At 50.5% G+C, this 27583-nt stretch overlaps 1 protein-coding gene across 4 annotated transcripts; it reads right to left on the bottom strand.

Annotated features, from left to right (window-relative positions):
• Positions 1-486: 486 nt before the first annotated feature.
• ABCB9 (ATP binding cassette subfamily B member 9) lies at positions 487-22802 on the bottom strand. Of its 4 annotated transcripts, none has more exons than XM_063086773.1 (11): positions 22208-22802; positions 17410-17524; positions 16701-16831; positions 15768-15973; positions 13311-13508; positions 11923-12051; positions 9379-9567; positions 8658-8831; positions 6396-6555; positions 4142-4282; positions 487-1679 (listed from the first exon to the last, which is right to left on the bottom strand). In XM_063086773.1, the coding sequence occupies exons 1-11, from the start codon at positions 22800-22802 to the stop codon at positions 1399-1401; spliced, it is 2319 nt and encodes a 772-aa protein (XP_062942843.1). In that variant the 3' UTR covers positions 487-1398. The 4 variants fall into 4 exon arrangements, with proteins under 4 accessions (XP_062942843.1, XP_062942844.1, XP_062942846.1 ...); XM_063086774.1 differs by having other exon boundaries at positions 487-1659; positions 4146-4282; XM_063086776.1 differs by lacking the exon at positions 9379-9567 and having other exon boundaries at positions 487-1659; positions 4146-4282.
• Positions 22803-27583: the final 4781 nt, after the last annotated feature.

Raw genomic sequence — 27583 nt, 5'->3', positions numbered from 1 at the left:
CCCCCGACTTCCCTACAATCCGGAGAGTAAGAATAACCACCACAGGGGTCGTCCTGTGTCCAGACTTAATATCCTCTTCTGCCTGAGCTCTTCTTCTGGGTAATATTTCTCTGCTCCATGGGCTGGAGGGGGTGTGGAGTGCTCAGACCCTGAAGGAAAAAAACAGGTGGCATTTGCTGGGCCTCAGCTATCCAGCAAGGCACAGGAGTCCCTGGATTTAGAGGAGACAGGTCTCTGTCACCCTGCATGAGCCCCATAGAGACAGACAGACAACACGAATGTCTGCACTGGAGATCCTGGGAACGTGAGGAGCACAGATGGTGGCTCTCAGACACTGGGGGAGGCCCTGGGCCACCAAAGTCCCTCTGCAATTCCACCAGGCAGGGCCAGGAAGAGAGCCGAGTTTTGTGGAAAAACCTAACTAGGTGATGGGGCAGATGGCCAAGTAGAGGTCAGAAGTCAGGGGTCAGAGGTAGTACACTTTATTGACCAGGTTCTCCCAACATCTCGCAATCCCCAGCAAAGCCAAACCCTGGGCTTTGCCAGCATCCCATCCACCAAACTGGGAAGAGAAAGCGTCTCGCAAACATTCAGGGGCCTCCAAACAATAGAGCAGCAGAGGTGGGTGTGGGGGAGGGGGCTGCTAGCCAGGGGGAGTGGGGAGGCGGGGCCGACGGGGCTAAAGCTCTGGGAGCCAGGCCAGGGTCACCTCTGAGGCCCTGTCAGTCCTGGCCAGCCCCTCACTCCCCCATTGAGGTTCGTAGTGGTTCACAGTGAGACTGACCTAGATTGGCAGGACGGAGTGGATGGGCACAGATGCCTTCCACTCTCCCCGCCTGCCAGCTCTTAGCCTGACTCACAGAGCCTGGAAGAGGGAAAGACATGAAGTGCTGTCCTCTGTGCACCCCTCCGACAGGGAAGTCCCTTCTCTGCAGCAAGGGGTGGAGCCTAGTTCACTCCTGATATCCACCAGGCTATTAGGAAGGGCCATTCACTCCTGGCTCAGAAGTTTCTAGAACATCTTGGTGAACTTGCGCACCATTACTCCCAATTAGAAAAATGTTTTTGAAATGTAGGAGTTGACTGGGGTGCATCGAACCAAGCAATAAAAAACCTGGTAAGATCTTGGCTTAAAAAGGTAGCTCTACCTTTTCTTGGGAGCCTGGGGAGACCAGTGGAGGGGGCAGCTCATGGCAGCGTGGGGCTGCTGGGGCCCAGGGGAGCAGGGTGGGACCGGGGACAAGATGCAGGAAGCGGCGAAATGTGGGATGTGGCAGGTCGCCCTCCAGTGCTGCAGGCCTGGGCTCGGAGGGCAGCTGGGGGCTGTTGGGGCCCCCACAGGCACATCTGCTGGGCAGGCACTGGGGCCTCTGCCCCACCAGAAAGGCAGGTTCGATGTCAGGCCATGTGACTGCCGCTGTCTGGAGGCTCCTTGTGGCCGGCTGTGTAGTCCACGGTGGGCTCGAGCCCCAGCATCTGCCGCTGCACCAGCTTGGCGTAGAGGCCGCCCTGGGCCAGCAGCTGTTGGTGCGAGCCCTGCTGCACCACGCGGCCTTTGTCCAGCACCACGATGAGGTGTGCCCGCTCCACGGTGCTCAGCCGGTGCGCGATGATGAGCACCGTGTGCTTCTGCAGGCTGCCGTGGATGGCCTGCTGGATCTGCGGAGACAGTAGCCCAGCTGGCACGGCTGTCCTACACGCCTCAGTGGTCCCCCACCCCACCCTGCACTCCCAGCTGCTCGCCGATGCTGACCCTGAGATTTGAGAACTGGGATAGGACCTGCTTCCTGGGTTTTGTTTGAGGGAGACAGAGCTCAGGGCGCTGCACAGGGAGGCAGTGGGCGAATGGGACATTGGCCTTTCCATTCCTTCTCTCACTTTCGATTTGGTTAATGGTATCAGCAACCACCCCAGAGCTCAGGCATCACCCTCAATTCCCCACCTTTGCCTTATCGCCCCAGTCCAACTCCTCAGCAAATCCTGTGGCTGGCTGTGTAGTCTCCGGCTATGTAGTTGCTGTCTCCCCTCTATCTCCCTCTGTGCCTGTCTTTCCCGCTATTACTTCTCATGTAGGGCCTTATCCATTCCCCACATGGACTAAAAAACATTTCATCCGTTCTTGTTAAATCCTGCTTCAAACCCTCCAATAGCTTCTTATTCCACTTAGGATAAAATCCAAACTCGTAGGGGCTTTTTAGGTCAATGAAACTATTCTCTATGATACAGTGATGGTAGCTACATGACATTATGCATTTGTCAAAATCCACAGACAACACCACCAAGCGTGACAACTATGTAAACTATGGATTTTAGTTAATAATCCTGGATTCACACAGGTTCATCAGTTGTACAAACGTATCACACTAATGCAAGATGTTAATAACACGGGAAACTTCAGGGACAAGGGTAAAAAGGGGACAGATATATGGAACTCTACTTTCTGCTCAATTTCCTTTAAACCTAAAACTGCTCCAAAAAATAAAGTCTATTAATTTTTTTCTTTCTTTTTTTTTTTTTTGGCAGCTGGCAAGTACAGGGATTGAACCCTGAACCTTGGTGTTATCAGCACCACGCTCTAACCAACTGAGCTAACTGGCCAGCCCCAAGTCTATTAGTCAAAAAAAAATAAATCCAAACTCTTTACTAGAGCCTGAGGAGTTTGTGTTTCCCGGTGACTGTGCCCTCGCTTTTCTCTATTCAACTCCACCCACCAGCCGCACTGAACTTTTTGCTTGGCTTTGAACCTGCCAAGCTCCTTCCCCTCTCTGGGTCTTGCACCTGTTTGTCCCATCTTCTGGGGACACCCTTACCCCAGAACTCTCCCAAGCTGGCTCCTTTTCTTTCAGGTCTCTGCTCAAATGGTACCTGCTGGCCTCAGCTCTGATGGTGAGAACCACAGAACTCTCAGCACGTAATGGCTCCATCCAAACCTCTGCACTGGGAGTGACCAAACTCCAGCATGGCTTCTAAGAGCAGAAAGCAGTGTCCCTGCTAGCACCCCATTAAAGTGCCTGCCTGAGAAATCTCCATGTGGCTGGGAGAATTCACTGTTTGTTCTAGCCAACACTGTGATAGGCCCCTGACCTCCCTTTCTTAGAGCATTTACTAAAAAAGGCTTACAACTGTGAATCCTTCCTCTGTCACGATGTACATGTCTCTCCCACAACTCAGGAATGTCTCTCTCAAGGACCTGGAAGCCATTCCCTTGAAATGTAATCATCAGGAAGGATAGGGCCCTTGTCTCCCAGTCTCTGCAGGAGGACAGAGTCGCAACTAATCCCTAATCCTAACTGCCAGCTAAGTACACTGAGCACCCTTTGTAGCTTTTCTCTCCTCCTCTCTGCTCCCTCATTCTCCCTTTAAAACACCCATCACCACCGCCCAGATTGGAGTGGAGCTCAGCTCTCTCCCCTACTGGCAGTAGTTCCTGAATAAAACCTGTTCTCATGGCTTTCACTAATGTCCAGCTGTGTTTATCTTTGACAACGATGACCCCTCCCAATCTCTCCATATGGCATGACTGTTTCATTTTCTTTGTAGAAAGGCCACAGGTTGAATCATGCTGGTTTCCTTATTTATTCTCTGCCTTCCCTATTGGGATGGAAATGCCATGGGGACAGGGGTCCTTGTCTGGTCAGCCCACCACTGAAACCCCAGTGCCTAGAACCATGCCTGGTGCCTGGGAGGAGCTCAGTAAATATCTGTGTAACAAACAAATCAACCCATGGATAGAATGAGGTAGCTCGCCATCTGCAAATACATTACTGGACCTTCTTTACCAATAAAAATGAGACTTGGAGAGGAGAGGAGACTAGCTAAAGGTCACACAGTTATAAACCGCAGGGTAGAGCTTCTAATCCAAGTCTCCCAGTTCTGACACCCTTTCTTTCCCTGTATCATACAGCTTTACCTTCACCTGGAGCCGGCAGGCTGGGCCCAGAGTGACCAGGCCCTGGGCTTCCTCTTCCCGGCTCCCCACCCTCAACACCAGGAATTCCCCAGTCCAGAAAGCAGATGCCCTGAGAGAGCCCCTGTGGCCCTCTCTAAACCCTTCCCAGCCCACCTCTGCTGGGTGGAGGGGGGTGGAATCTAGCCACCTGGAGCTGCTCTCTGCTCCAGCATCACCCTGCCTCCCCAAGACTCACCAGGTACTCGCTCTCTGCATCCAGAGCACTGGTGGCTTCATCCAGGATGAGGACGGGTGGGTTCCGTACCAAAGCCCGGGCCATGGCCACCCTCTGCTTCTGGCCGCCTGACAGCTGGGCACCCTTCTCCCCCGTCTCTGCATGGAAGTGGAACAGGGGCAAGTTAGCAGGAGGTGAGGCCAGGCAGCCCCAGGGAAGTGCAAGAAGCCTTTTCCTGCTGCCACGGGACCTGGGCTTTCCAGGAAAAGTTTCAAAGGGCCACCAGCTAGAACTATCAACAGCTGGAAAGCTCACGAAATGGTGCTCCCCCACCCCATTCATAAGAGGCATGCAAATTAAGTCTACATGCAAATTGATATCAGGTTACCAATTTTTACCCATTCATTTGGCAGAAGCCCAAATGTCTGATAATACACCGTGCTGGTGAGGCTGCAGGGAAACAGGTACTCGCCCACCTTCTGGAGCAAGTGCAGTTGCTATGATGCCTATGGCTTGCAGTAACGTGCTGTGATGCATTACCCTGTGCACATCAGTCTGCGCTGTGCAAGGCTATGTATCATAATTGCAAACGCACAAACCTTGGGCCAGCGAGCCCACTTTGGTGAATTTCCCCTTCAGATTGATTTTGTCCCACGCCCAACAACATAAGCACACGTGTGCGTGACTCAGCACTGCCATTGCAAAATTAAATAATTAAAACAATCCAAACCAACTCAAAATGTCCATCAATAGGAAACTGAGTCAAATTTTTTATGAAGGGAATGATTATAAAAGCCTATACTCCAGAATACTATTTAGCTATAAAAAAGAGAAAGAAGAAAGGAGGTCAAAGAGAGGAGGAGGAGGCAGCTCTCCAAATATCAGTATGGGAGGCTGGCCAGTTAGCTCCGTTGGTTACAGGACAGCTTCATAACACTGAGGTCATGGGTTTGGATCCCTGTACCAGCCAGCCACACAAACAAAAAGAAAACAATGATATTAATTCATTCAAAAAGTATGGAAAAGTCACTAAGATACAGTGCTAAGTAAAAAAAAGCTGGGATAGAAAAATATAAGGTGCTATTTTTTTCCTGTAAAAGAGCAGGGGGAAGGACTGGCCCGTGGCTCACTTGGGAGAGTGTGGTGCTGACAACACCAAGGCCATGGGTTTGGATCCCTATATAGGGAGGGCCGGTTAGCTCACTGAGTGAGCATGGTGCTGACAACACCAAGTCAAGGGTAAAGACCCCCTTACCAGTCATTTAAAAAAAAAAAAAAAAAAAAGCACGGGGAATAAAAACAAATATTCATATTTGTATAAAAAGATGCAAAAGGATACATAAGAAACGAATGAAAGAAGTTTAGGTGGGCTCAGAGATAGGGATAAAACAAACTTTTCATTGTATGAATATCCCCTTTTCAAGAATTAAATTTAAAAAATATATTCGGGGGGTTGGGGAGCTGTTGATTAAAGGATACAAAATTTCAGTCAGGAGGAGTAAGTTCAATAGATGTGTGGTACAGCATGGTAACTGTAGTTAATTGCAATGTACTGCATACTTGAAAATTGCTACAAGATTTTAAGAGTTCTCACTACAAAAAAAAGTGTGTGAGGTACTGCATATGTTAATTAGCTTGATTTAGTCATTCCACAATGTATATATATTTCAAAACATTATGTTGTACATTTGTTTCATTAAATAGAAACAATTTACATTTGTCAACTTAAGAAAAATTGAAAATAAGTAAAAGCAAAAATATATTAAACATATAAGTATATAAGATATCAATTAATATAGTATTTAATTTATTAAGTCAAAATATTAACTTATTAATGTAAAATTAAGTGGTTCCAATGATTAATGTAATAACTATATATTATTTTAAAATAATGTTTTGGAACTAAATAGAGGTGGTGGTTGTACAGCATTGTGAATGTACTACACGGTGCCGAATTGCTCCCTGTAAAATGGTTATGCTTGGGCCGAGCCCGTGGCGCACTTGGGAGAGTGCGGCGCTGGGAGTGTGGCGACGCTCCCGCCGCGGGTTCGGATCCTATATAGGAATGGCCGGTGCACTCACTGGCTGAGTGCCGGTCACAAAAAAGGAAAAAAAAAAAAATGGTTATGCTTTGTTGTGTGAATATCATCTCGGTGAGAGAAAAAGGAAATGTTAAAGAGCAGGTGGCAGAAGGCAGTGTTTAACTCAGAGGGTCGCATCCCTGAGGGTGGACCTTTGGGAACGGTGCAGGTGATGCTCCCAGGCCCCTACCTGTGCTGTAGCCATCCTGCAGCTCCATGATGAAGCCATGGGCATTGGCCTTCTGCGCAGCTTCCACCACCATCTCGAAGGGCACGGTGGGCAGGCCGTAGGAGATGTTGTCTGTGATGGAGCGGGCAAACAGCACGGGCTCCTGGCTCACCAGGGAGATCTGTGGGGGAGGGAGTATGGCACATGAGAGGCCAGGAATGTGTCCATCCAGCTGTCACCAGCAGCCTTGCCAGCCCAGGCCTGGCCGACGCCAGGGGTCTCAAGTCTGAAACTTGATCGGGGCCTGGTAACTGCACTCAGCTGCCTCTCTTCTTTCCGAGGAGTGGAGTCCTGTCTGTGCACACAAACCCTTAGCCTTGCCTGCCCAACAAACTGGGGCCTGCTAAGCCTGCTGCTCTGGGTTAAGCCTAGTACCTTGGCCTCTGAGAGAAAGCTCGCCATCTGTCCCTGTCCTGGACAGAATGTAGAATACAGCTCTGCGAAGGAATCTGCCCATGTCAGGAAGCAAGAGGCCACAGCGGGCCCCCAGGCCATAAAGACCTCCCTGGCAGTTGCCCCTTCCCTTCTAAGAGAACAATTTATAGGAGCTGCTGTCCCATGATCTCAGTTTTAGGAATCTGGCCTACAAAAATATGGAAGTATGGAAGATATCATTGTAACACTGTAAATAGCAAAAACAAATAAATAAAATAAAATATGAAACAATCTAGCTGTCCATAAAAATGGGGATTTTAGATAATTACAGTGCATCCATAAAACCAAATTGCCATATATATATATATATATATACACATTGCATAATTCTATTTTTGTTAAAATGAATTATATACATGTGCCTTTACATATTGATATGCTTATACTTGTATAAAGATAGAAAACAGGTTGGAAAGAACATTATTAAACTGTTAACACCGGCTTACCTCCACAGGGTAGAATTCAAAAGGTGAGATGGAGGGGAACTCTCCTGTCTTAGTTATAAAGTTCAATAAAAATAAGGGAATATGGTTATATTGTGGCATTTTACTGTTGTGTGTTTATGGAAATTAAAATTTTAGATTTAAATTAAAGAGAGAGTATTCACAAAAGAGAAAAACCAAACAGCCAATACCTATATGAAAAGGTGCTTAATATCTTTAGTCATCAGGAAAATGCAAAAGACCACCATAAGCTACCGCTACACACTCGCCAATTAGAAAAAATTCAGGACTGACAATACCAAGTGTCTCAGAATCTGAGTGTGTTACTACTGCAAAGTCTGAACAGCTCTGCCTAGGGGACTCCTGCAGAACTCTGGTGAGCAGCAGGCTGGTGGGTCACATACCTGGGACCACTTCCCGGCCATCGACCTCCGGTTATATATACATGATGCAGGGAGATTTCACAGCCTGTGGCCTCTGCCACCATCTAGAATTTGCCTGGTAGTTCTGGAATCTCTGTGCCAACTCTCAGGCTCTCATGTGATCTCGTGTATGTTGATGCTGTAAGTGGAGCACCCTTAATAGTTGGTGTCCCTTGTATAGTGTACAACCTGAATACCATCTGGGTGTTCAGGAGGAGCTCTCAGGCACTGTTAGCGGAATATAAATTGGTATAACCCCATTGGAAAACAGTTGTGGCAGAAACTATTAAGTTGGGGATATGCATCTACTGTCACAAAGCTTTTCTACTCTGAGGATTATACCTCGGGAGAACATACTCATGTACACCAAGAAACGTGAACAAAATCGTCCACACATTGTTGATAATGGTAAAATGGTAAAAGATAGGAAAAAACTCAAATATCCATGAAGAGCAGACTGCATAAGTAGATTGTGATATGTTTACACAGGACATTATCATCCAGCGATGACAATGACTGAACTACAACCACAGCCTCCACTTAGAGGACTCACAAACAGCAAGCGGGAAAAGCAAGACACAAATATAGGTTTTATGATTCCTGTCAATGAACACAGGCAACACAGAGCTATGCTGTTTGGGGGTGCACATAGAGATGGTAAAACTGACAAAAAGCAAGTAAATGAGAGAATGATCATAAGGGTCAGGCGAGACATTACTTCCGTGGGGAAGAGAAGAGGCACATGGTGGGGGCTTCTGGAGTTCTGGAATGTTCTATTGCATGACCTGGGCAGTGTTACATAGGTGATAATTCTTTGAACTGTACATTTGTCTTTAGTGCTCTTCTCTGCACCTGTGTTACAGCTCACCAGAAAGAGAGTTGGACAGAGGGCAGAGGAGGGCAGCGCAGGCCTGTCCACGTACCACTCGGTGCAGGTACTTGTGGTCGTAGGCGCTGATGGGCTTGCCGTCCAGCAGCACGCGGCCCCCCTCCAGCGGGTAGAAGTTCTCCAGGATGTTGACACAGGAACTCTTCCCACTGCCTGAGGGCCCCACGAGTGCCGTCACCTTGCCTGGTGACAGGCTAAAGGAGACATTCTGCAAGGAACACAGGGGTACAGTGTGGGGTCACTGGCTCAGGTCCCTGGGACTGGGTGCTAAGGCCTCAGACACAGAAGGTGCCCTTCCCAGCCCACCCCATGCTCTTCTGCCTTGGTTAGGCAATGCTGACCCCTGAATGTTCTCCTTTCTAGGACATAAGGATTTGGCAGCATCTTTATATTTACTGTTTACTCTGCCTGGATTGTTCTTTCTGCTGAGCCAGCTGGTTGGCTCCTGCTCCTCAGTCAGGTCTCAGCTCAAATGTTACCTCCTACAAGAAGCCCTCCTTGACTGTTATTACCATCTCTGCAGACTATCCCTACCATGCCACCCTGGTTTATTTTCTTCCTAGCACTTATTATCTGGAATCATTCTGTTAAAGATCTGTCTTACCCAACTACAGCCCAAATTCCTTGAGGATAGGGACCTTGCCTTACAGATTCCTGGCTGCACTGCCATGGCCTGGTGTGTAGGAGTGCATGAGAAACAAGAAACAGGATGAGGGAAAGGATGGTCTTGGCAGGCCTGGAGCCCTGCACCTCACCTGCAGGACTTGAGTGTGAGGTCGAGTGCGGTAGGTGAAGGTCACATTCTCAAAGTCCACCCGGCCCTCCAGGTGGTCGGGGGCCAAGTTCCCATCATGCACCATGGTTGGCTGCCGGTCAATGAACTCGAATACCTTCTCGGCTGCTCCCACTCCCTGCATCAGGCCACTGTAGACGGAGCCCACAGACTGTAGGGGGAGGAGACACATGTTCCTGTCCCACCGACCACCAACTCCTGGGACCCACCTGTGCATGATACCAGAGAGATGGGGGTGCAGAGAGAGCAAGGACATAGCAGCAGTTTTGGGGGAGATGCAGGAGACCGCTGGGGTTCTACTCACTAGTAGAGAATGATGAAAATGAAAAAATGAGGATGGCAATAAAAATAATAATGTCAAGTGTTAGAAGTCATCAGGAGCCATTGCCTCCTGGTCATTACCACTAATTCTCACCACTACCAGCAGTGTAGGTGTAATCACCCCCCCCAGAGGAGGAAAGGAAAGCATAGAGAAGTTACACGCACAGCAGGAATGTGGCAGAACAGGAACAGAGCCTTGGTCTTTCACCTGCCATAACATTTTTAATTTCAATTTTTAAAATGGGTCTTAATGTACATTATACTTAAATATATTCTCCTTGGGTATAAATACACACAATGTAAATGTAAATCATAATAATGGCCCATTTTATTGCATACTTTCTGTATGTTATGAGATAGGTGCTATCATGATCTCCTCTTTACTGATGAGGAAACGGGCAGAGAGCCCAAGTAATTTGTCGTAGGTCACACCACCAGGAAGTGGCAGAGGCAGGATTTGAATCCAGGCATGTCTGGCTCCCAAGTTCAGGCTCTTAAGTGCTATAACTGAACGTCCTCATTGGTGAAATGGGGGTAACACTAGCATCGTGTCATGTTGCTCTGAAGACAGTGTTTGGCACATAGTAAACACTCAAAAAAAACATAGCTAATTGTTATAATTAACAGTGGCATTATTAATATTCAGATATCAAACTGCAAAGTCATCCTTTATGTCCCCTCATCTCAGAGGTGGCTTGGATGTCAGCATACTGTATCTTTCCAGTCCTTTCTCTGTGCATTTACAAACACATGCACATATATAATTAATTTTGAGATGTTAAAAATACACAAATGGGATCAGACTATCCCCACTGATCAGGATTTGCTTTCTGTACTCAACAGTGTGTCTCAAGGCCGACCCCGTGGCTCACTCGGGAGAGTGCGGCACTGGGAGCGCAGCGGCACTGGGAGCGCCGAGGCCGTGGGTTCGGATCCTATATGGGGATGGCCCGTGCGCTCACTGGCTGAGCGTGGAGTGGGCAACACCAAGCCGAGGGTTATGATCCCCTTACTGGTTGCAAAAAAAAAACAAAAACAAAAGGTGTCTCAGAGTTCTTTCCATCCCAGTCTGCACCTCATTATTGTAATGCTGCCTAGGATATTACAGCAGATAGATCGTTTCTGGAATACTGATGGACCATATTTATCTAATCCCTGGTCAGTGGGCATTTAAGGTGGCTTCATTTTTCACTATTATAAACAATGCTGCACTAAACATCCTTGGACATATATCATCTTTGCCCACTGTTGTGAATATTTTTTTTTTTGGTGGCTGGCAGGTACAGGGAGCTGGGGATCGGAACTCTTGACCTTGGTGTTATCTCCCAAATGAGGTAACCTCCAGCTGTGGCAAGTATTTCTGAAGCACGAATTCCCAGAGGCAGAATTGCTGCTGAGTCAGATAACACTGCAGGTGTGACTGTAGAGCTAATGCAAATTGCTCTCAGTAGCCAGTGCTGGTGACATCCACCCACATCCTTCAGTCTTATCATTGTAGTACACAAAGGCCCAACCTCTAACTTTTTTTGGGGGGGAGGGCAGGCCAGAGATTAACACCCCCACTCTAGACTGACCAACGTCCAGCAATGACTGCCAGCACCCTGGGTGTAAACGCCCCAGCTCCCTTGCCCCTCAGGTGGATGCTTCTGAGGCTGGTGCTGAGGCAGAAGGATCGAGCGCAGTTGCTCCACAACCACCCTTTGCTGACTTCCCTCCCCTCCCTCCCCATCTCACTTTCCACCTCCCTCCCCCACTGCCTGGGATTGTGTCCTACATAAATCAGCGACCCACCAATCCTGTCTCAGTATCTGCTTGTGTGGTAACCCAAATTACGACATAATCTAAAGCCATCCTTGCTTCAATACCCCAACCAGACTTGGTGGGTAAATCACTTAACCTCTCTGGCCCTCAGCCTCCTTTTTTGAAAAACAGGAATTTCAATTTCCTAAGCCTCTAGGGAGCACTTGGGGCATTTCCTGAAACCATCTCTGTTGCTGCCACTTTGCTTGATAAACAGAGCTACCATCACTGATTAGTAGCATTATTACTCTTGGTATTATTATATTCTCTCCCCCACCTCCCTTAGAAAGAAATACCACATCCCAGGGCTCCCCCTGGAACACCCCCACCTGAGTTTAGATCCCTTCTCCCCACACGCCCCTCCCTTCTCCCAGGAGCCCCTCACCTCCATGCAGTCTCCCAGGACAAACTCGTAGATAATGAAGGCGATGAGGTTGCCACTGGTCATCTGCCCCGAGATGACAAGATGGCCCCCGTAGTACAGGATGCTGACCTGGACCACCAGCAGAGTGAGCTAGGGGCAGAGAGAGAGAGGGGGATTTGGGTCACGGGGGCCTTGGCTCAGATCCCTCAAAGTCCCCCCTTCCCTGCCCCCCAGACTGCAGGGTGAGGTGGGAGCAGCTGAACTGAAGCTCCAGCCATTGGCAGGGATCCTCCTCACTCCCTGTCACTAACGCCCTCCCCACCTCCATCCCCCCAGCTGGAGCAGCCTGTGGGCTTGGCATGGAACAAAGCTTTCTTTGTCAGGCTCTGGCACACACATGCCACCCCCAAGCTCCTCAGTTAGGCCAAGTGGGAGGTACTAGTCCTCCTCACTGGGAAGAGCATGGCTCAGAGAGATTGAGTGCCCTGGCTAAGGTCACACAGCCAGCCTGGCAGAGCGGGAAACAGATGAGGTCTCTGTTTCCCCTCCAGACTGGGTTCTATGAAGTAGGGGCTATGTCTGGGGCAGCCTTGTCTCCCACCTGCTCCAGGGCCTGGGGGGACATCTGGGAGAGGAATGGAATCTGAGTCCCCTGACAATCCGCCCTGGGTATTTACTTGCCTCTCCCCTCCCCCAACCCCAGAACTAGGCTGGACCACAAGTGTCTTAGTGGAAGCCATAAAAAGCCCCTAGCTCGCAGACAGACTGCTAGAAGGCTTGTCTAGCTGAGCTGGACTTCAGCCCCCTTCTCTCCTCCTTGGCTAGGCTCTCTTGGCAGGTGGCCTACCCTGGGGGAACCAAGATGGTCCCCATCCCTGGGCTCCTCTGTAGACCTAGCTGGTAGCTTCTTCCTCCCCATAAACTCCAAACCCTCCTCATTCCTGTGCCAGCTGTTCCCCAACATGCCCACCTCCCAGCTGTGGCCAGCAAGGCAGTGACAAGATCCCAGTACCCTTCATTCTCCAGTAGGGGCTGGGAATCAGCCCTGGGAAGTGAGCCAGACACTCCAATGAGGTATGTGGTTGTGACATGGGACCTGTCAGAAAGTGGCCTAGGTTGGTCTCTGGCTGGCCTCGGGGTGGAGCCTGTGGACTACCCTCCTTGGCAGAGATATCTCCCTAGCTGGGAAAAGACAGCTCCTATCCTGCCACCCCATGCCCAGGCAAGAGGGCAGGAGGAGGCTCTTGGGGGGACATTCACCAGGAGGCTGTTTTCTTTTCTGGAAAGTTTCTCCACCAGCTTGACACCAACACCCAGGGACTCGGGCTACTGTCCCAGATCGAGGGATTCCTCCACCTTTGCGTTGCGTCCCCCCATGGTCAAGGCTGCCTGAGGCCAGAGGCACGTACCCCGCTGCCCCAGACATAGTACATGTAGGCTGCCGCCTCCTTCCTGTTCAGTTTGTAGACCTGCTGCAGCTTCCGCGAGTACACCTCCGCCTCTTCCTCCTCGTTGGCAAAGCTCCGGACAGTCTTCATGGCGCTGATGGTCTCCTCAGCTGTGTTGCTGGCTCTAGCCAGGGCATTCTGGACCTCTTTAGAAAGCCTCTATGCACAGGAGAGGGGACAAGGAGGAAGAGACCCCAAAACAGCCTCATTCTCTACCTGAGCCCCCAGACCTCTCTGGGCTTTTCCACCCTTTCTGGGTGCCAACTCTATGCAGGAAGTTACCAGGACAAAAGAACAAGATCGAGCTCTCCTTTCTCCCCCCACTTCCTTCTAGCTTGATTTGACACACTCAGAGAATAGATGCCAGTGCAGCTCTTGAGGTGATGGTTCCAGCTCCAGAGGGATGCGGGGCCAATCAATAAGTTATCCCCAGTACTCAGAGGAAGCTGTTCACAACCATACAGTCTTTGGTAATCCTTTCAGAAAAGGAGCCTCAACACCTGACCCTGTGCTAGCATAAGAGCAGGCGTGCCCTGGGTAGTTGTTCAGGTTACACACTACACAAGAAACACCAACTACGAAGGGGGTACCATTTACATCATCAACATAAATTATGTGAGAGCCCGAGGGTTGGCACAGAGATTCCAGAACTCCTGGCCAAGTTCCAGATGGTGGTGGAGGTCATGGGTTGTAAAATCCGTCCACATCATGTGAATATAACCAGAGGTACATAAATGGCTAAGAAGTGGTCCCAAGCATGCGACCACCAGTCTGCTGCTCACCAGAGTTCTGGAAGAGGCACCAAGGCAGAGCTGTTCAGACATTGCAGCAGTTAACACGCTCAGATTCTCAGACCAGCCTGGAGAGCTGCTCGAGAGGCCAGGACAGCATCATGCACCAAAGGGTCGCATGACCTGAGTGTCCCACCCAGGCTATAGGAAACATGCGGGATGCTGTGACATCCTGGGAGGAGCCACGTTGTGCTGAATCATGTCTGACCATGGGTGGTTTGTGTGGCTTGTGGAGATGACTCGCTGGCTACACTCAACACATCCAGGTATGAGGTGGGAAACCTAACTAGAGCTTCCTTGACGCCCTACTCAGCTGAACTTGAGGGCGGGGTCTGAGGTGGGGACTGATGGGGGAGCTCCAGAGTTTCCTGCCCCAGTCAGGTCCAGAGTTTCCTGCCCCGGTCCTGGGGGCCGGTGGGAAGGCAGGAAGGGTCAGGGAGGGAGCAGAGGAAGGGAAATGGCTATGACTTGAAACTGGTATATTTACTTTTACTACTCAGTGAAGAAAATGGAGAGACTCTGACCCAGAACTGCAGGGAAGAGGTCCATCCTGTGAGGCTGGGGAAGACTGTGAGGAATGAATTCATCAGGGGAATAGGCAGGGGATCTGCTACCCTGGTCTCAGATCATGGGCACCAAAGATTCCAGTGGAGCTGGGGACAGTGATCTACTCAGCACCACGTGGAGCCCATCTGATGTCAAAGCCCCCCACTCAGGAGTATCTCCCCTCCATAGGCCTGGATCCCTGGGGAAGGGGCTGCCTGCACCTGTCCCCAGATCACAGGCCTGCTTGTGTGAACCCAGCCTTGGTCCCTTAGGGCTCAGGGGCACCCCCCAATCTGGGAGGCAGGAGGAGGGTAAGGCCAGGCCTAGCTCACGGGCCTATGTCCCCGGCAGTGGCAGTGGTAAGGGTGGCTAGAGGGGACTGGAGCCTTCTCATAACTGCATCGTGGGCAGAGGCCACCCCACATGAACATACAGTCTACAGAAAAAGAGTGAACTTGTGGATTAAAGTCCTTACAGAGGCCTACACCGTCTGGCCCATTACCTCCCAGGCCTTATTTCCTAACCCCCCCTCACTCACCACTCCAGCCTCACTAGCCACCAGCAGTTCCCCAACACACAGCACGTGCCTGCCTCAGGGCCTTTGCACTGCCTGTGCCCTCTGCTCGGACCACACTGCCCCGAGATGTCTGCCTCCCTCAGGTCCTTACTCAAATCTCTCCTCAGCAAGACCTATTTAAAATTGCAAACGCCCCCAACAGTCCCAATCTCTCTCTTCCTCACCTCATATTTTGCCTTAGCCCTCACCATGGTTTTCTGCATTACGTGCTTGCATTCTCATTATTACTTTTGTTGTTGTTACTTATTGTCTGTCTCTCTCCCTAGAATATAAGCTCCATGAGAGCAGCGGCCTTGTCTGTGTCACTAATGTATCCAGTGCCCGGGACAGAGTAGGTGCTCAATAAATATTTATTGAATGAGCAAACAAAGAAATGAATGCAAACACAGCTTCAAGATGAGTCCTCCTCTGGCCTCTGGTGGCCCCTGGAGCTCCTCCTAAGGGGCCATTCATTTCAGAGCTGCCAAGGCCCACCGACCCCAGCACGGAACAGGCAGGGCCTACCTTGTAGTACTTGCCATAGATGTTAGACACCATCATGATGATGGGGAAGCCCATAAAGGTGACCAAGGAGAGCTGCCACGAGAGGCTGAACATGAAGACCACCACGCCTGTGACCTTGACTGTGTTCCGCAGGAAGATGTTGATGTTCTGGGAGACTAGGTCGCTGACCATGGTGGTGTCCGAGGTGAGGCGGGAGATGAGGTCTCCTGGAACAGAGGCAGCTCAGCTCCCACTGCCGCAACGAGGGCCGCTGTGGTGCGGGCAGGGGATGCTAAGGGGCTTCTGAGACAGACTGGGGAGTTGGACCTCCCCCCACCTTCTAGGTGGGGTGGGAGTGAGCAGAAAAGAACAAACACCTCTTACTTAATGTTGGATACTGGGCTAAGAGCTTCACAACAACCCCATGGGGTGGCTATTATTATTGTTCCCATTTTACAGACAAGAAAACAGAGGCTCAGAGAGTTAGTGAGTGGTGGAACCAGGGCTTGGACCCAGGCTGGTTTGTCCCAGAGCTTGGAATCTTGGCTGGATACTATTCTGCTTTCCTGCTCTGGCCTGTGCCACTGCTCACTCACCCTCACAGGAGCTGGACCTCTGCAGGCCACAGCTTGGGAAGTCCTAGCCCTTGTGGCTTCCATAGGGCTGTGGAAAGTGAGGCCTTAGCCCCCGCAGGGACATCGGGTGGCCTGGCCAGGGTCCTGCAGAGGCCACAGCCCACACCAAAACCTCAGCGAGCAGGCTGGCTACCCAGGACTCCAGCCAGGCAAGAGGCCTGAGCCAATCCCTGGTATGTTTCCATCCTGAACTTGACTGCAGGAACAGCCAGCAGGGGTAAGAAAACCAACACACCCATTTAACTCTTCAATGCAAGGCCAGTGTACCCAGGCCGTGCCCAGCCCCCAAGACACCCAAGGCACCGGGAGGACCACCAACCTGTGCGATTTTCGTCGAAGAAGCTCGTTTCCTGAGACACCAGTGAGCGGAAGAGACAGTTTCGAAGGCGAATGTTCAGTCTGGCAAATATGAGGGTAAAAATGCCGCCCCGAATACCTGCGGCAAATGAGCTAATTGCAGATAAGAGACATTATAGCATGACGTCCTTCTGACAACTGACAACCACAACCCAACTGTCCCCTCCCACTGCTAGCAGGCATGGGCCACTTGCAGGGTGCAAGCGGGGGAGGGCGCCCAACCTCCAGCACACTCTCCAGGGCTGGCACCGGCAGGATGTTCCTCGTCCCCCAACTGGAGCTCCCAGGGTGAGGGCAAACAGGAGAGTGGGTGAGGGGGAAGGAGACCCAATTTTGCCAGCCAGACCTCTCCCTTCCAGAAGACCAGCACAGATGAAGCTGTCCTTGTTTCAGGCCAAGATTCCAGCTTGGAGAACAGCCAGGGAGGGTGAGAAGAACACTCAAGGACTGAAGGCATTCTTAGGGACAACAGGGTGTGGCCCAACCAAAGGGACACAGGTTCTAAAGCCAGTTTGGGAGGTGGTTACCACAGTGACCAGCTGAGGGGCAGTTCTACCAGGGGCATTTCTGGGGCCTCCCTGGCCCACATTTCTCTTGGGAACCAGCTCCCATCCTCCCTCCCCAGTGCAGGCCTGGGGTGCATGGGGCAGGGCATGGGGTTGAGCCACTACCTGCCAATGGCCAGCAGACACACGACAATGACAGCCGTGCTGAACTGATCCATGCTCTTCTGGATGATGATGCCGTCAATGGCCCGGCCTGTGTAGTAGGGCAGGAAGGTCTCTCCTGGGGGAGGCAGGGCAGGCTCAGGGGTGTCCACAGCCGGGGAGCCCGCACCCTCCCCCCAGAGTTCTGGAGGCCACACACCACCCACTCTGCTCACTGTGCCGATGGGAAAACTCCCGCCTCCCACCATGGGGTTCTGTGCTGCTAAACACCCCCTCTCTTCAGAGAACAGGAACACAGGAAACACTGGGTCTGCATCTGTACACACTGGGTTGTTATTATTAACAGCGGCTACCAGGAGCCGAGCACACAGAACCAACGGCTCCCGCACGATGTTTCTTTCCCTCTGAAGCAGGCCCTGCTGTCACCCACAGTCTACAGATGACAATGAAGTAAGATGAGATGACTTGCCCAGACCACACCATCAATCAGTAGCTGATCGACACCAGAGTCGATGTCATTCTTTTCATTGGTGGAAGGTTCAGAGTCCAAATTCTACCACCTCGGAAGATGCTGACATTCTGGTTCCAAGCAAAGCTGGAAATTGCCACCCCACCCCTCTTTGTGGGCACTTTATAACTGGTCAGGTGATTCCTTACCCATTCGTCTTACTGTACTTTTACAACAATCCTGGGGTGGAATGGGAGACTCAGAGAGGCTGAGAGATTTGCTCAAGGTCACATAGCAAGTAAGGGGAAGAGCTAGGACTCAAACCCAAACAGGCTTCCAATTTGGAGGCTATTTCTTTGTCCTCTTCTGTTGTGGTCTTAACGTGTCCCCCAAAATTCCTGTGTTGAAATCTAATCCCCAATGTGACAGTATTAAGAGATAGAGCCTTTAAGGGGTGATTGAGTCATGAGGGCAAAGCCATGGATGGGATTAGGACCCTTATAAAAAGGGCTTGAGAGAGTGGGTTCGCTCTCTCTTGCCCTTCCAACTTCTGCCATGTGAGGACACAGCAGTCCTTCCCTGTGAAGGACTCAGCAACAAAAGGCCATCTTGGAAGCAGAGAGAGCAGCCCTCACCAGACACCCAACTTGCCATTGCCTTGATCTTGGACTCCCTAGCCTCTAGAACTATGAGAAATAAATTTCTATTGCTTATACATTACCAGTCTGTGGTGTTTTGTTGTAGCAGCACAGACAGAGTAAGACATCCCCCTGCACCCCAATAATCCTGAATGCTACTCTCACCTTATGGAAATGGTGGACATGGTCACACCGGGTCCCTGTTCATCACAGGACCCATTTTCATGGCAGCTTTTTCCACAGGTAGAGCTGAGCTTGGGGCTGGGCATACAGTAGTTGCTCAATAGAGGTCAGTGAATGAACTTTGGGCAGGTCTGGCCGGCCCCTCCCTGGCCAGCTCTGCCTGACCTGGCTCAGCCACCTGGACAGTGAGGCCTTCCGCGCAGTTCTGGTGCCCCCTGCTGGACTTGGCACTAGAACCACAAGGTGGCAGCCTAGAGGTTCTCCATCCCCATTGTCCTTGGCCAAATGGGGTCTCCAACTACAGCTGCCAAGTTCCACCTGAGCTGAGGTTCTGTCTCAATTTACCCACTGGAAAGAAGAAGGCATCAGTGAGCTCCAACATCATTTTGATTCCAGCAGGCACCAATGATAAGAACGACATCACTGGCTAGCAGGTGTTAGGTGAAGTGTGTATGCACACTCTTGCTGAATCTGAACAAGAATCACAGGAAACTCTCCAATCCATTGGCAAATCCTGTGGCTCTGCTTTTGGGATATTTCCAGAATCCTACCACTTTCACTGCCTCTGCTGCCCCTACCCTGGTCCAAGTCACCAGTCTCACCTGGACAATCTCAGGACCCTGCTCCCACCCTTGCCCCTCTCAGCCTGTCCTCCACATAGCAGACAGTGAGATCCTGTGGAACCTAAGTCAGATCTTGCTGCCCCTCGGCTCAAAACAGTCCATGCAGGGTAAAGCCAAAGTCCTTACAGTAGCCCACAGGGACCTCCGTGAGTCCCTCATGAGTGACCTCACTTTGTCTTCTCTCCCCACCTTGCTGGCTCTGCTCAGCTACCTTGGCCTCGGCTATTTCTTTAACAACCAGCTACCTTTCTGCCTCAGGACCTCTGCATGGGCTAGTCCCTCTGCATGGGCTAGTCCCTCTGCATGGGCTAGTCCCTCTGCCTGGAGCGTTCTTTCCCCAGCTATCTGCTCTCTTATCTCCTTCAAGTCTCAAAGGTCACCCAATAACCCTATAGGTTTGTTATTATTCTTCCCATTTGTGGAAAAATATTCTTTCCACAGAAGAGGAAACTGACGCTCAGAGAGGTTAAATCACCTGCCCAAGTTTATGAAGTCGGGTTGCCATGAAATCTGTATTAAAGAATCTCAGTGCAGGGGCTGGCCAGTTAGCTCAGAGTGTGGTGTTGTAACACCAAGGTCAATGGTTCAGATCCCAATACCAGACCGTCACCAAAATATAAATAAATAAATAGATTAAATTAAAGAATTCCAGCATAAGAGGAGATACTTAACACTAAAACTAAACTTTTTTCCCAGTGGGTGTTTTGTATTGTTTTGTTTTTAGATTATGAGGGTATAGAAAAAAGCTGAGCACTACTGAATGCTTGTTGATTGAAAAATAATGATTAATTATCACAGTATTTTATTAAGTACTTACTTTTGCCAAGCACCACGCTTCATTCCATTTAATTCTCCCAATAACCTGACAAAGCCTCCATGTCAGAATGGGAAACTGAGGTTTGGCCAAGTTAAATAACTTGCCTAAAGTTATCAATAAAATCAGGGGCCTGAGCCCTTAACCTCGATGAAATCCTGCAGGCTGGCAAAATCCGCTCAGCTGCATTTTAGGATGCCTGTATTCCCTGAGCATACAGGAGCTGACCACAGAGCCCCTGCAGGTGGGGGGAACAAGGTTGTGAGGTGACATCTGCCCACACAGGCAGGATGGTCATTCATTCATTCACTCACTCATTCATTCATTCAGTGAGCCTGTCTCTGTGCTGGGTATCAGGACCTGGGTGAGTCAGACCTGGCTCTGGCCCACAGGGGCTCAAAACCTAGTAGGAGGGGCAGGAGGGTGTATGCATGATTTTTGGGCCATCAGCGCTCTAACTGAGGTGCAGACAAAGGGCCACAGTTGGTAGAATCTCAGAAGGCTTCCTAAGGAAGGAACATTTGGGCCTTGAAGCATGCATAGGAGAAACTGTCTGGCTAAATGGAAAAGGGTCATCCGTATACCCACAGCAGCTAATACTTATTGGGAGCCCTCTAAGTGCCAGGAGCTTTTCGAGGTGCCTTACTCATATTAACTCACCATCCCTTCACCATCCCTAATGTGATGAGTACTGTCATGCCCATTTTACAGAAAAGGAGGCTGAGACTTAGGTTAAGTAATGTGTCTAGATGTGGCACAGCTGTTAAGCGGCTGGGATTGAGAGGGCGGAGGGTGGATAGTAGAGGAAAGGGGCTACAGAATTGGGGCCAGCTCTGGAGCTTACCCATCCTCTCTGAGAACGTTCTGGCTTTGTTACCATCCCCAGACTCTGTCCCTGTGAGTTAAAGTTTTTAAATTCATAATAGCTCACATTCCTGAGTACTTACCATGATGTGCCAAGCTCTGTACTTGTTCCTCTCCTGTCTGTTTTCATACAAGCTTTACAACACCATGAAATAAGGACGCTAATGAGCTGCATTCCATGGAAAAGGAAAGTGAACGTCCGAAACGTTTGTGAACTTGCCCAAGGTCATGCAGCTGGGTAAGGAGCAGGCAGGGATTTGTACCCAGGCTCTGTTGCCCCCAGACCCTGTGGAGTTCTAACCCTGCAATGCCACCTTCCCACCCATGTTGCAGGAGTTGTGCCTTCAAAGTGTCTGGACCAACCCCACAGTAACAAATACATTGTACATCACAAACCAGGACGCACTTGCACATAGGCACACACAACTAAAACAAAAGTTTCACCACACAACACTTCATCTTCCCACAGGCAACATGCACTCATGTTTTCCATTCTATTCTGTTTTATTACAAAAAACTTTTTTTTTTTTTGTTCTACTAGTTTTTATTATTATTATTTTTTTAAATTTTTTTTTTAAATTTTATTTTCTCGATATACATTGTGGCTGATTATTGCTCCCCATCACCAAAACCTCAAAACCTCAAAAAATTCTTTTGACCTAGCGATCCCACTTTCAGGAATTTATCCTACAGATCCATCCACATTCATATGAAAAGTGTCTGAACAAAGTTATTCACTGTAATAGAAAAAGACTCAGGACAACCCAAGAGTCCAACAACAGGAGACCAACTAAATAATCTATGGCACAGCCAGACAATGCAATGCTATGCAGCTGAACAAAGGAATGAGGTACTGATTGGGAAAATTCCCGAACAGATTAAGTGAAAACATCAAGACACAAAACAGTGTATAAGAGGCAGGGGGAGTAACGTGTTCTTAGTTGCTTGTAACTGCATAAGCAAACATTGAAAGCATACACAAGAAATGCATAAAAGTGGTTTCCTGCCCACTTGGAAGTTTCTGGAAGCTTTTCTTGTAGTTAGCTCTGGGCAGGGGGATCAGGATAGTTGGGAAGAATCAGGAGTGAAACTTACAATGTTTTCCTTTTGGTATCTATTTGATGTTTGAACCGTGTAAGTAAAATGTTAAAAAGTTGAGAGGAAAGAAATGGTTATACCCACCTAACTTGATTTCCTGGGTGCCCGCTAGGCCCCGAGGGTCCTCACTTACCCAGAGCGGCCACGATGAGGAAGAAGGAGGCAGCCACGAGGAAGGCCATGTCGGGCTTGGTGTAGGAGAGCAGTTTCTGCAGTGTGGCCCCAGATGCCTGCTCAGGTAGGCACTGGCCCTCCCCCGGGAAGGCCTCAGACCCTGCTGCTGGCTCAAGGGCCTCGGAGTCTGGCTGCACCGTGGACAGCAGCCACCAAAGCAGGAAGGAGGTGGCAAGAGAGATGTACGTCCACACAAAGAGGGCCCAGAACCATGGGTCCCGGATGGGCCTGCGTACCTCGGAAAAGAGCAGCAGCTTCACCATGGCGTAGATGCCCACAAAGAGACACACGAGGGTGATGATGACCCACGAGGCCCGCAGCCGCCGGGGACCCAGGGCACTGTTCTTGGCCACACCGATGGTGGCCCCCAGCAGCAGGCAGCTGCGGTACAGGCAGGCTGCCCAGAGGTCCAGCACCGAATCAAAGATATTGAAGTGGCGGATGTCCTCTAGCAGACTGCGGTCCAGGTGGCTGAAGACATAGATGGCTGTGGTCATGCCGACATCTACACTCATGAAGGCCAGGGTCACCACCACTGCCTTCCACAGCCGCATCCTGCTGGCTGGTGGTGGGCAGGTGCCGAGGGGCAGACTGCAGTTCACGGGGACAAGGCCATCATCGTCCACAGGGTAAGGCCAGACCTATGGGGCAACAGCGAGCATCAGGGCATGGGGTTTAAGTTTGCTACTGCAAGCTGTGTGACCTTGAGCAAGTCATTTGACATCTCTGAGCCTCAGTTTCCTCATCTGTAAAGTGGCAATAACAAGAACACTGACTTCCTGGGGTATTACAAAGATTCCATTCCTTCAAGGGATATTTACTGAGCACCAGCTGTGGCCCAGACTCTGTTCTTTGTGTTGGGGATTTAACAACAGATAAAAAGAACAAAGATCCCCGCTGCGGTGGAGAGGACATGCTCATGCAGAAAACAGATAATAAGGAAATAAGTATGTTAAAAGATAAGGGCTATGGAGAAAAAAAGAAGGGGTGAAGGAGACGGGAGGTGATGGGGGAGTGAGGGCAACTTTAAATAGGGAGCCCAGGGAAGACTTTGATGTGAAGGTAACACTTGAACAAGGCTTGAAAGAGGTAAGGGAGGCTTCCCTGTGGCTGTCTGGGGGAAAAGCATTTTGGACAGGTGGGATAGGCAATGCAAGGTCCCTGAGGCAGGAGTGTGCCTCATGTGCTCGAGGAGAGGAAGGAGGCCCCATGAGATCAGAGAGCCAACGGGCTTGAGGAGTAGATCTGGAAGACTTTGCAGCCATCGTAAGGATGAAGTTGAGATCAATAGAGTTCAACAAATGATTGTCGTTTTTTTAATATTACTATTTCAACTTTCTCTGTTCCCTCAATTTGTAAAATGTTACTGTTCAATGCACGAACATGAACCTTCTGGGCACAGTGCCTGGCACATAATAATTGCTGTTGATTGTTATCAACCATATACAGTGGGTGCTTAATAAATGCTTGTTCACTTCTTCCTCCCCAAATCAAGCCTTCCATCTCCACAACTCCAAACAAACCTTTACCCTCTCAGACCCAGAGGGAAATTGAAGGGTGTGGGAGTGGATTGCAGGCCCCACAGTAACCCAGGGACCTCTGCATCTGTTTGGAAGTTTCCAGAGTCTTTTCCTCCAGCCCAGGCTGGCCCTCACCCTCAGCCCTACACCCTTTTGGTTTTCTGGATCTTTTTTTTTTCCTTTTTTCTTTTTTGGCTACCGGCCAATATAAGGATCTGAAACTTTGACCTCGGTGTTATCAGTACCACACTCTAACTGAGTGAGCTAATTGGCCAGCCCAGTTTTCTGGATCTTGATGTCTGCTTTGTCCAAAGCATCTCCCCTCAGGATTCACCCAGGGTCTGGGAGACCCCAGAACTGCAGGAACACCCAGGAAGTGGGCTCGGTGGCCTGAATTTGGGAGTGGAGCTTGTCCAGGGTGGGGCTGGGACCAGGCTGAGGTGTGTCCCTGTGTGCTACCTCCTGACTCTGGTCCGGCCTTTCCTCTCTGAGGCCTTTGCTGTCCCATCTGCAAAACCAACAAAGCTCTGGAGCCCCCAGGTGGAGGAGATAGGCAGTGAGCCGCAGGAGGGGTAACTGAGAGTTGGGACTGGGGGCGGGGGGAAGCCGGAGAGAGACCCTTTCATTACCGCTCTGGTGCCCAAACCAAGGGGATCAACCTCATGCTGTGGAGCAATCAGAACTTCACACAATCCCTCAAGGCCAGTGTTCCCACATTCCCATTTATAGTTGGGGAAACTCAGGCACAAAGAGACAAAATCACCTGCTCTTGACAGTGAGCCAACAAGGGCCCAAGTCAAGATTTGAGCTGGCATGTGAAGGGCCCCAGCATGTGAATGACTTCCCATCTATGTAATACGTGCCTTGCACACAGCAGGTGTCCAATAACTACAAGCAAACAGTTGTGTAACAGCACTTCCATGCGCCATGTGCTTCATATGTGTTCACTTATTTAATCCTCACAGCAACATTGTGAGATTTGCACTATCATTGTCCCCATTTAGCAGATGGAGAAACTGAGGCCCAGAAACTTGAGGCTTCTGCACAAGACCAGACAGCTGGTAAACAGCAGAGCTGTCTAGGTCCAGCTCTTAACCGCTAAGCTAAGATGCTTTTCATTATAACAAATGCTAACAGGGAGTGCACATCTGAGAACAGGGTTCACATCAGAGGGGCTCAGCCAAGCAGCAGAAGTGATAATGATGAGGACAGCAATGACAACAATAACTGACACTTTTTGATGTTAACATGGGCCTGGTGCTGTTCTAAGTCATTCAAATATATTAATACTCACGAGAATCCTATGAAGTAGGTTTTATCATAATCCCCATTTTACAGTTGAGAAAACTGAGGCACAGAGAGGTTAAGTGACCTGCCTCAGGTCACACAGCTAGGAAGTGGCAGATCTGGATGTGAACCCAGGCTGTCAAATTCCAAAACCTGTGTTCTCAACTCCAAAGCTCTAATCCTTCAAAATAGCCTCCCCAGGAGTAGGCATGCCCCCCCCAGTGATGCTGAGGAGGGGTCTGAGATGCAGGGAGGGCCCAAGGATGTGTGGTCCCCAAGGCTGGCCCTGCTTAATGGCTGTTCAGTCAGCAGCTGCCCCTCCAAAGACAGCCAGGGCTGAGTGGGGTCAAGGGCACTGGTGAAGGGGATGGATGGACAGATACCCTGGCCCAGGCCCTTGCCCCGTCCCTAGCCCTGGCCACACTGCTAGCACAGGTTCCTATGTGCTGCAATGCAGAGGCCTCAGGGAGCGAGTGAGTGGGTGAGCTGAGTTGGAGCCCAGGGAGGGAAGCTCCTAGCCAAATGCCACCCCAGACCTCCTGGCCAGGCCACTGCTGGCTGCATCAGGTCCTGCCAGCTGCCTCAGCTGCTGCTGTCCTCTTGGTGGGCACAAGGAGTCCCTCAGCCCCCAGAAAAGGGCTGGATTCAGAAGTGGGACAGGAAGCAGATCAGCTGGGGACTTCAAAGCTGGACTGCCCAACCCAGGAGCTCAGCCTGCTCACCCTGTTCAAGTCCCAGTCACCGGAAGAATTCCTTCCCGATATCCTGACAGCCCAGGTTGCCAGCCAGCCACCCAGGAGCCCCAACTGTTTATCTTCATTGGAATAAAAAATATTTTGAACAACAACATCATAGACTACTTGAACTACATTTTGCAGATAGAAAAAGTGAAGCCCAAGAGGAAAGGGGGGCAAGGCTTGTCTTGGGTCACCCAGAGAGCCGGGGCAGAGCAGCGACAACACCCGGGTCCTCTGTCCCCAAGTGCTGAGTCCTTCTATTCCAAGGCTCTCAGCACAGTGGAATCCAACTCAGATCAGGTTACAGTGCTCGATGCAGACAGTTATTCTGTTATTTTTTGTGTTACTGAGCAGGAAAATGAAGGGGACAAGACCATCAGCCAAGACCACGAGGAGGAGAGGATGGGGACTGTAAGGCTGCTTTGAAGCTTGTCCCCACTCTCCATCTACCTAACTCAGAGGATGCAGCTGAGTTGGGCCAGGTGGAGCTGGAGGGCAAATTGTGGGCACATGAGTGACGCATGTGGCCTGAGGCACAAGGACAAGGTGGTGGCCAGAGGCCAGAGCAGGCCCCACCCAGGGCCCAACATGGCCTAGGAAGATAGGGGCAACTCGCCTTGACCCCAAATACTAAGGAATGACCCCGTCCCTGCTGGGGTCTTGTCAAAGGCTTTTCTTCCCAGTAGAAGGCATGTTGGTTGGGGCATCTCCAGGTGTCGGCTGCAGAAAAGGTAAGTCTGGAACAGCCAGGAGACAATAAATAACAATTATAGTTATAACCACAACAGCTACTGTTTAGTTAACGGGGTGTTACTAAGTGCCTGGCATCTCCCAACTCAGTTCCTCCTCACCACAACCCTGGGGAGGTCCTCATGGTTATCATGCCCATTTTACAGGTGGGGAGACAGAGGCTGGAGGAAGTTGAGCGCCATGCAGCAAATGGACAGAGGTTGGGCTGAAACTCAACACTTCCCTCTCTGGCGTGCCCTTGCCCAGGCTATTTAGGGACTGCAAGAAAAGGTTCTGAAAAACTTGGGTGGCCCAAGTGGCCTCAGTTCACCCCCAACCTGGTGAGCTTTATACACCAAAGTGGGCCCAGCCCTGGAAAGGCCGTGCTCAGCAAACAGCTCACAGAGGCCCGTTTGGTGAGACAGTGTATTTGTGGGGGTGTCCAAAGGCAGGAACAGAACTGGGCTGGGTCTGCATGATTCCACCTGACTCCCACCCTTGCTGGGCCCCCCACATAACGCACTCGGACTGGCCCTAACTTTGGGCTTGGGAAATGTTTCTGGTAACTCTTGTCTCTAAGGGAGGTAAACTGAGGAGCTGTAGCCTTTTCTACAATCCTCCTACAATCCTCCTCTTGTCACCTGGCTCCTGCCCCATCTGAAGCAGGGGCATGGAGGCCACCCCACCTCCAGAGGTAGAGCAGAGGGCAAGGAACCCTGTCAGCCCAGCTTAAAGCTGTCTCAATTAATGTCAGGCCCGGGGAGAAGACCTGCTTTAACAGAGGTCCAGAAATAAGGGAGGGACCGTGGGAACATACAGGTCTATCTGCCAGAGTGGATGGTGAGCAGCAGCGTCAGCCCATTGGCAGCTGGGGAGACGGAGGGCAAAGGCTTTGCCCAGGTCGGCAGGCCCAGGCGGAACCCCCAGGCTTCTGCCATAGCCAGTGTGCCCAGGAGCAGGCCCCGCTGTGGAGGGTGGGGAGGCCTTAGAAGACGCGCCAGCCCGATCCTGGGGGGACGACAGCTACCCCAGGATACCTCCAGCCCACCCCCCCACCACCTC

This window comes from Cynocephalus volans, chromosome 2, assembly GCF_027409185.1.
Source record: "Cynocephalus volans isolate mCynVol1 chromosome 2, mCynVol1.pri, whole genome shotgun sequence".
In the NCBI taxonomy this organism is placed as follows: Eukaryota; Metazoa; Chordata; class Mammalia; order Dermoptera; family Cynocephalidae; genus Cynocephalus; species Cynocephalus volans.
The sequence above is the reverse complement of the archived record's forward strand: the minus strand, read 5'-3'. Positions and strand labels throughout refer to the sequence as shown.

What these genes read in the sequence shown, in the direction of transcription:
- ABCB9 (XM_063086773.1), bottom strand. Translation starts at nt 22,802, where the DNA reads ATGCGGCTGTGGAAGGCAGTGGTGGTGACCCTGGCCTTCATGAGTGTA. An exon ending in CTCACACTCAAGTCCTGCAG is followed by an intron (nt 8,832 to 9,378) that starts GTGAGGTGCAGG and finishes TGTTCCTTGCAG; the next exon opens with AATGTCTCCTTTAGCCTGTC. An exon ending in GCAGGATGGCTACAGCACAG is followed by an intron (nt 4,283 to 6,395) that starts GTAGGGGCCTGG and finishes ACTTCCATGCAG; the next exon opens with AGACGGGGGAGAAGGGTGCC.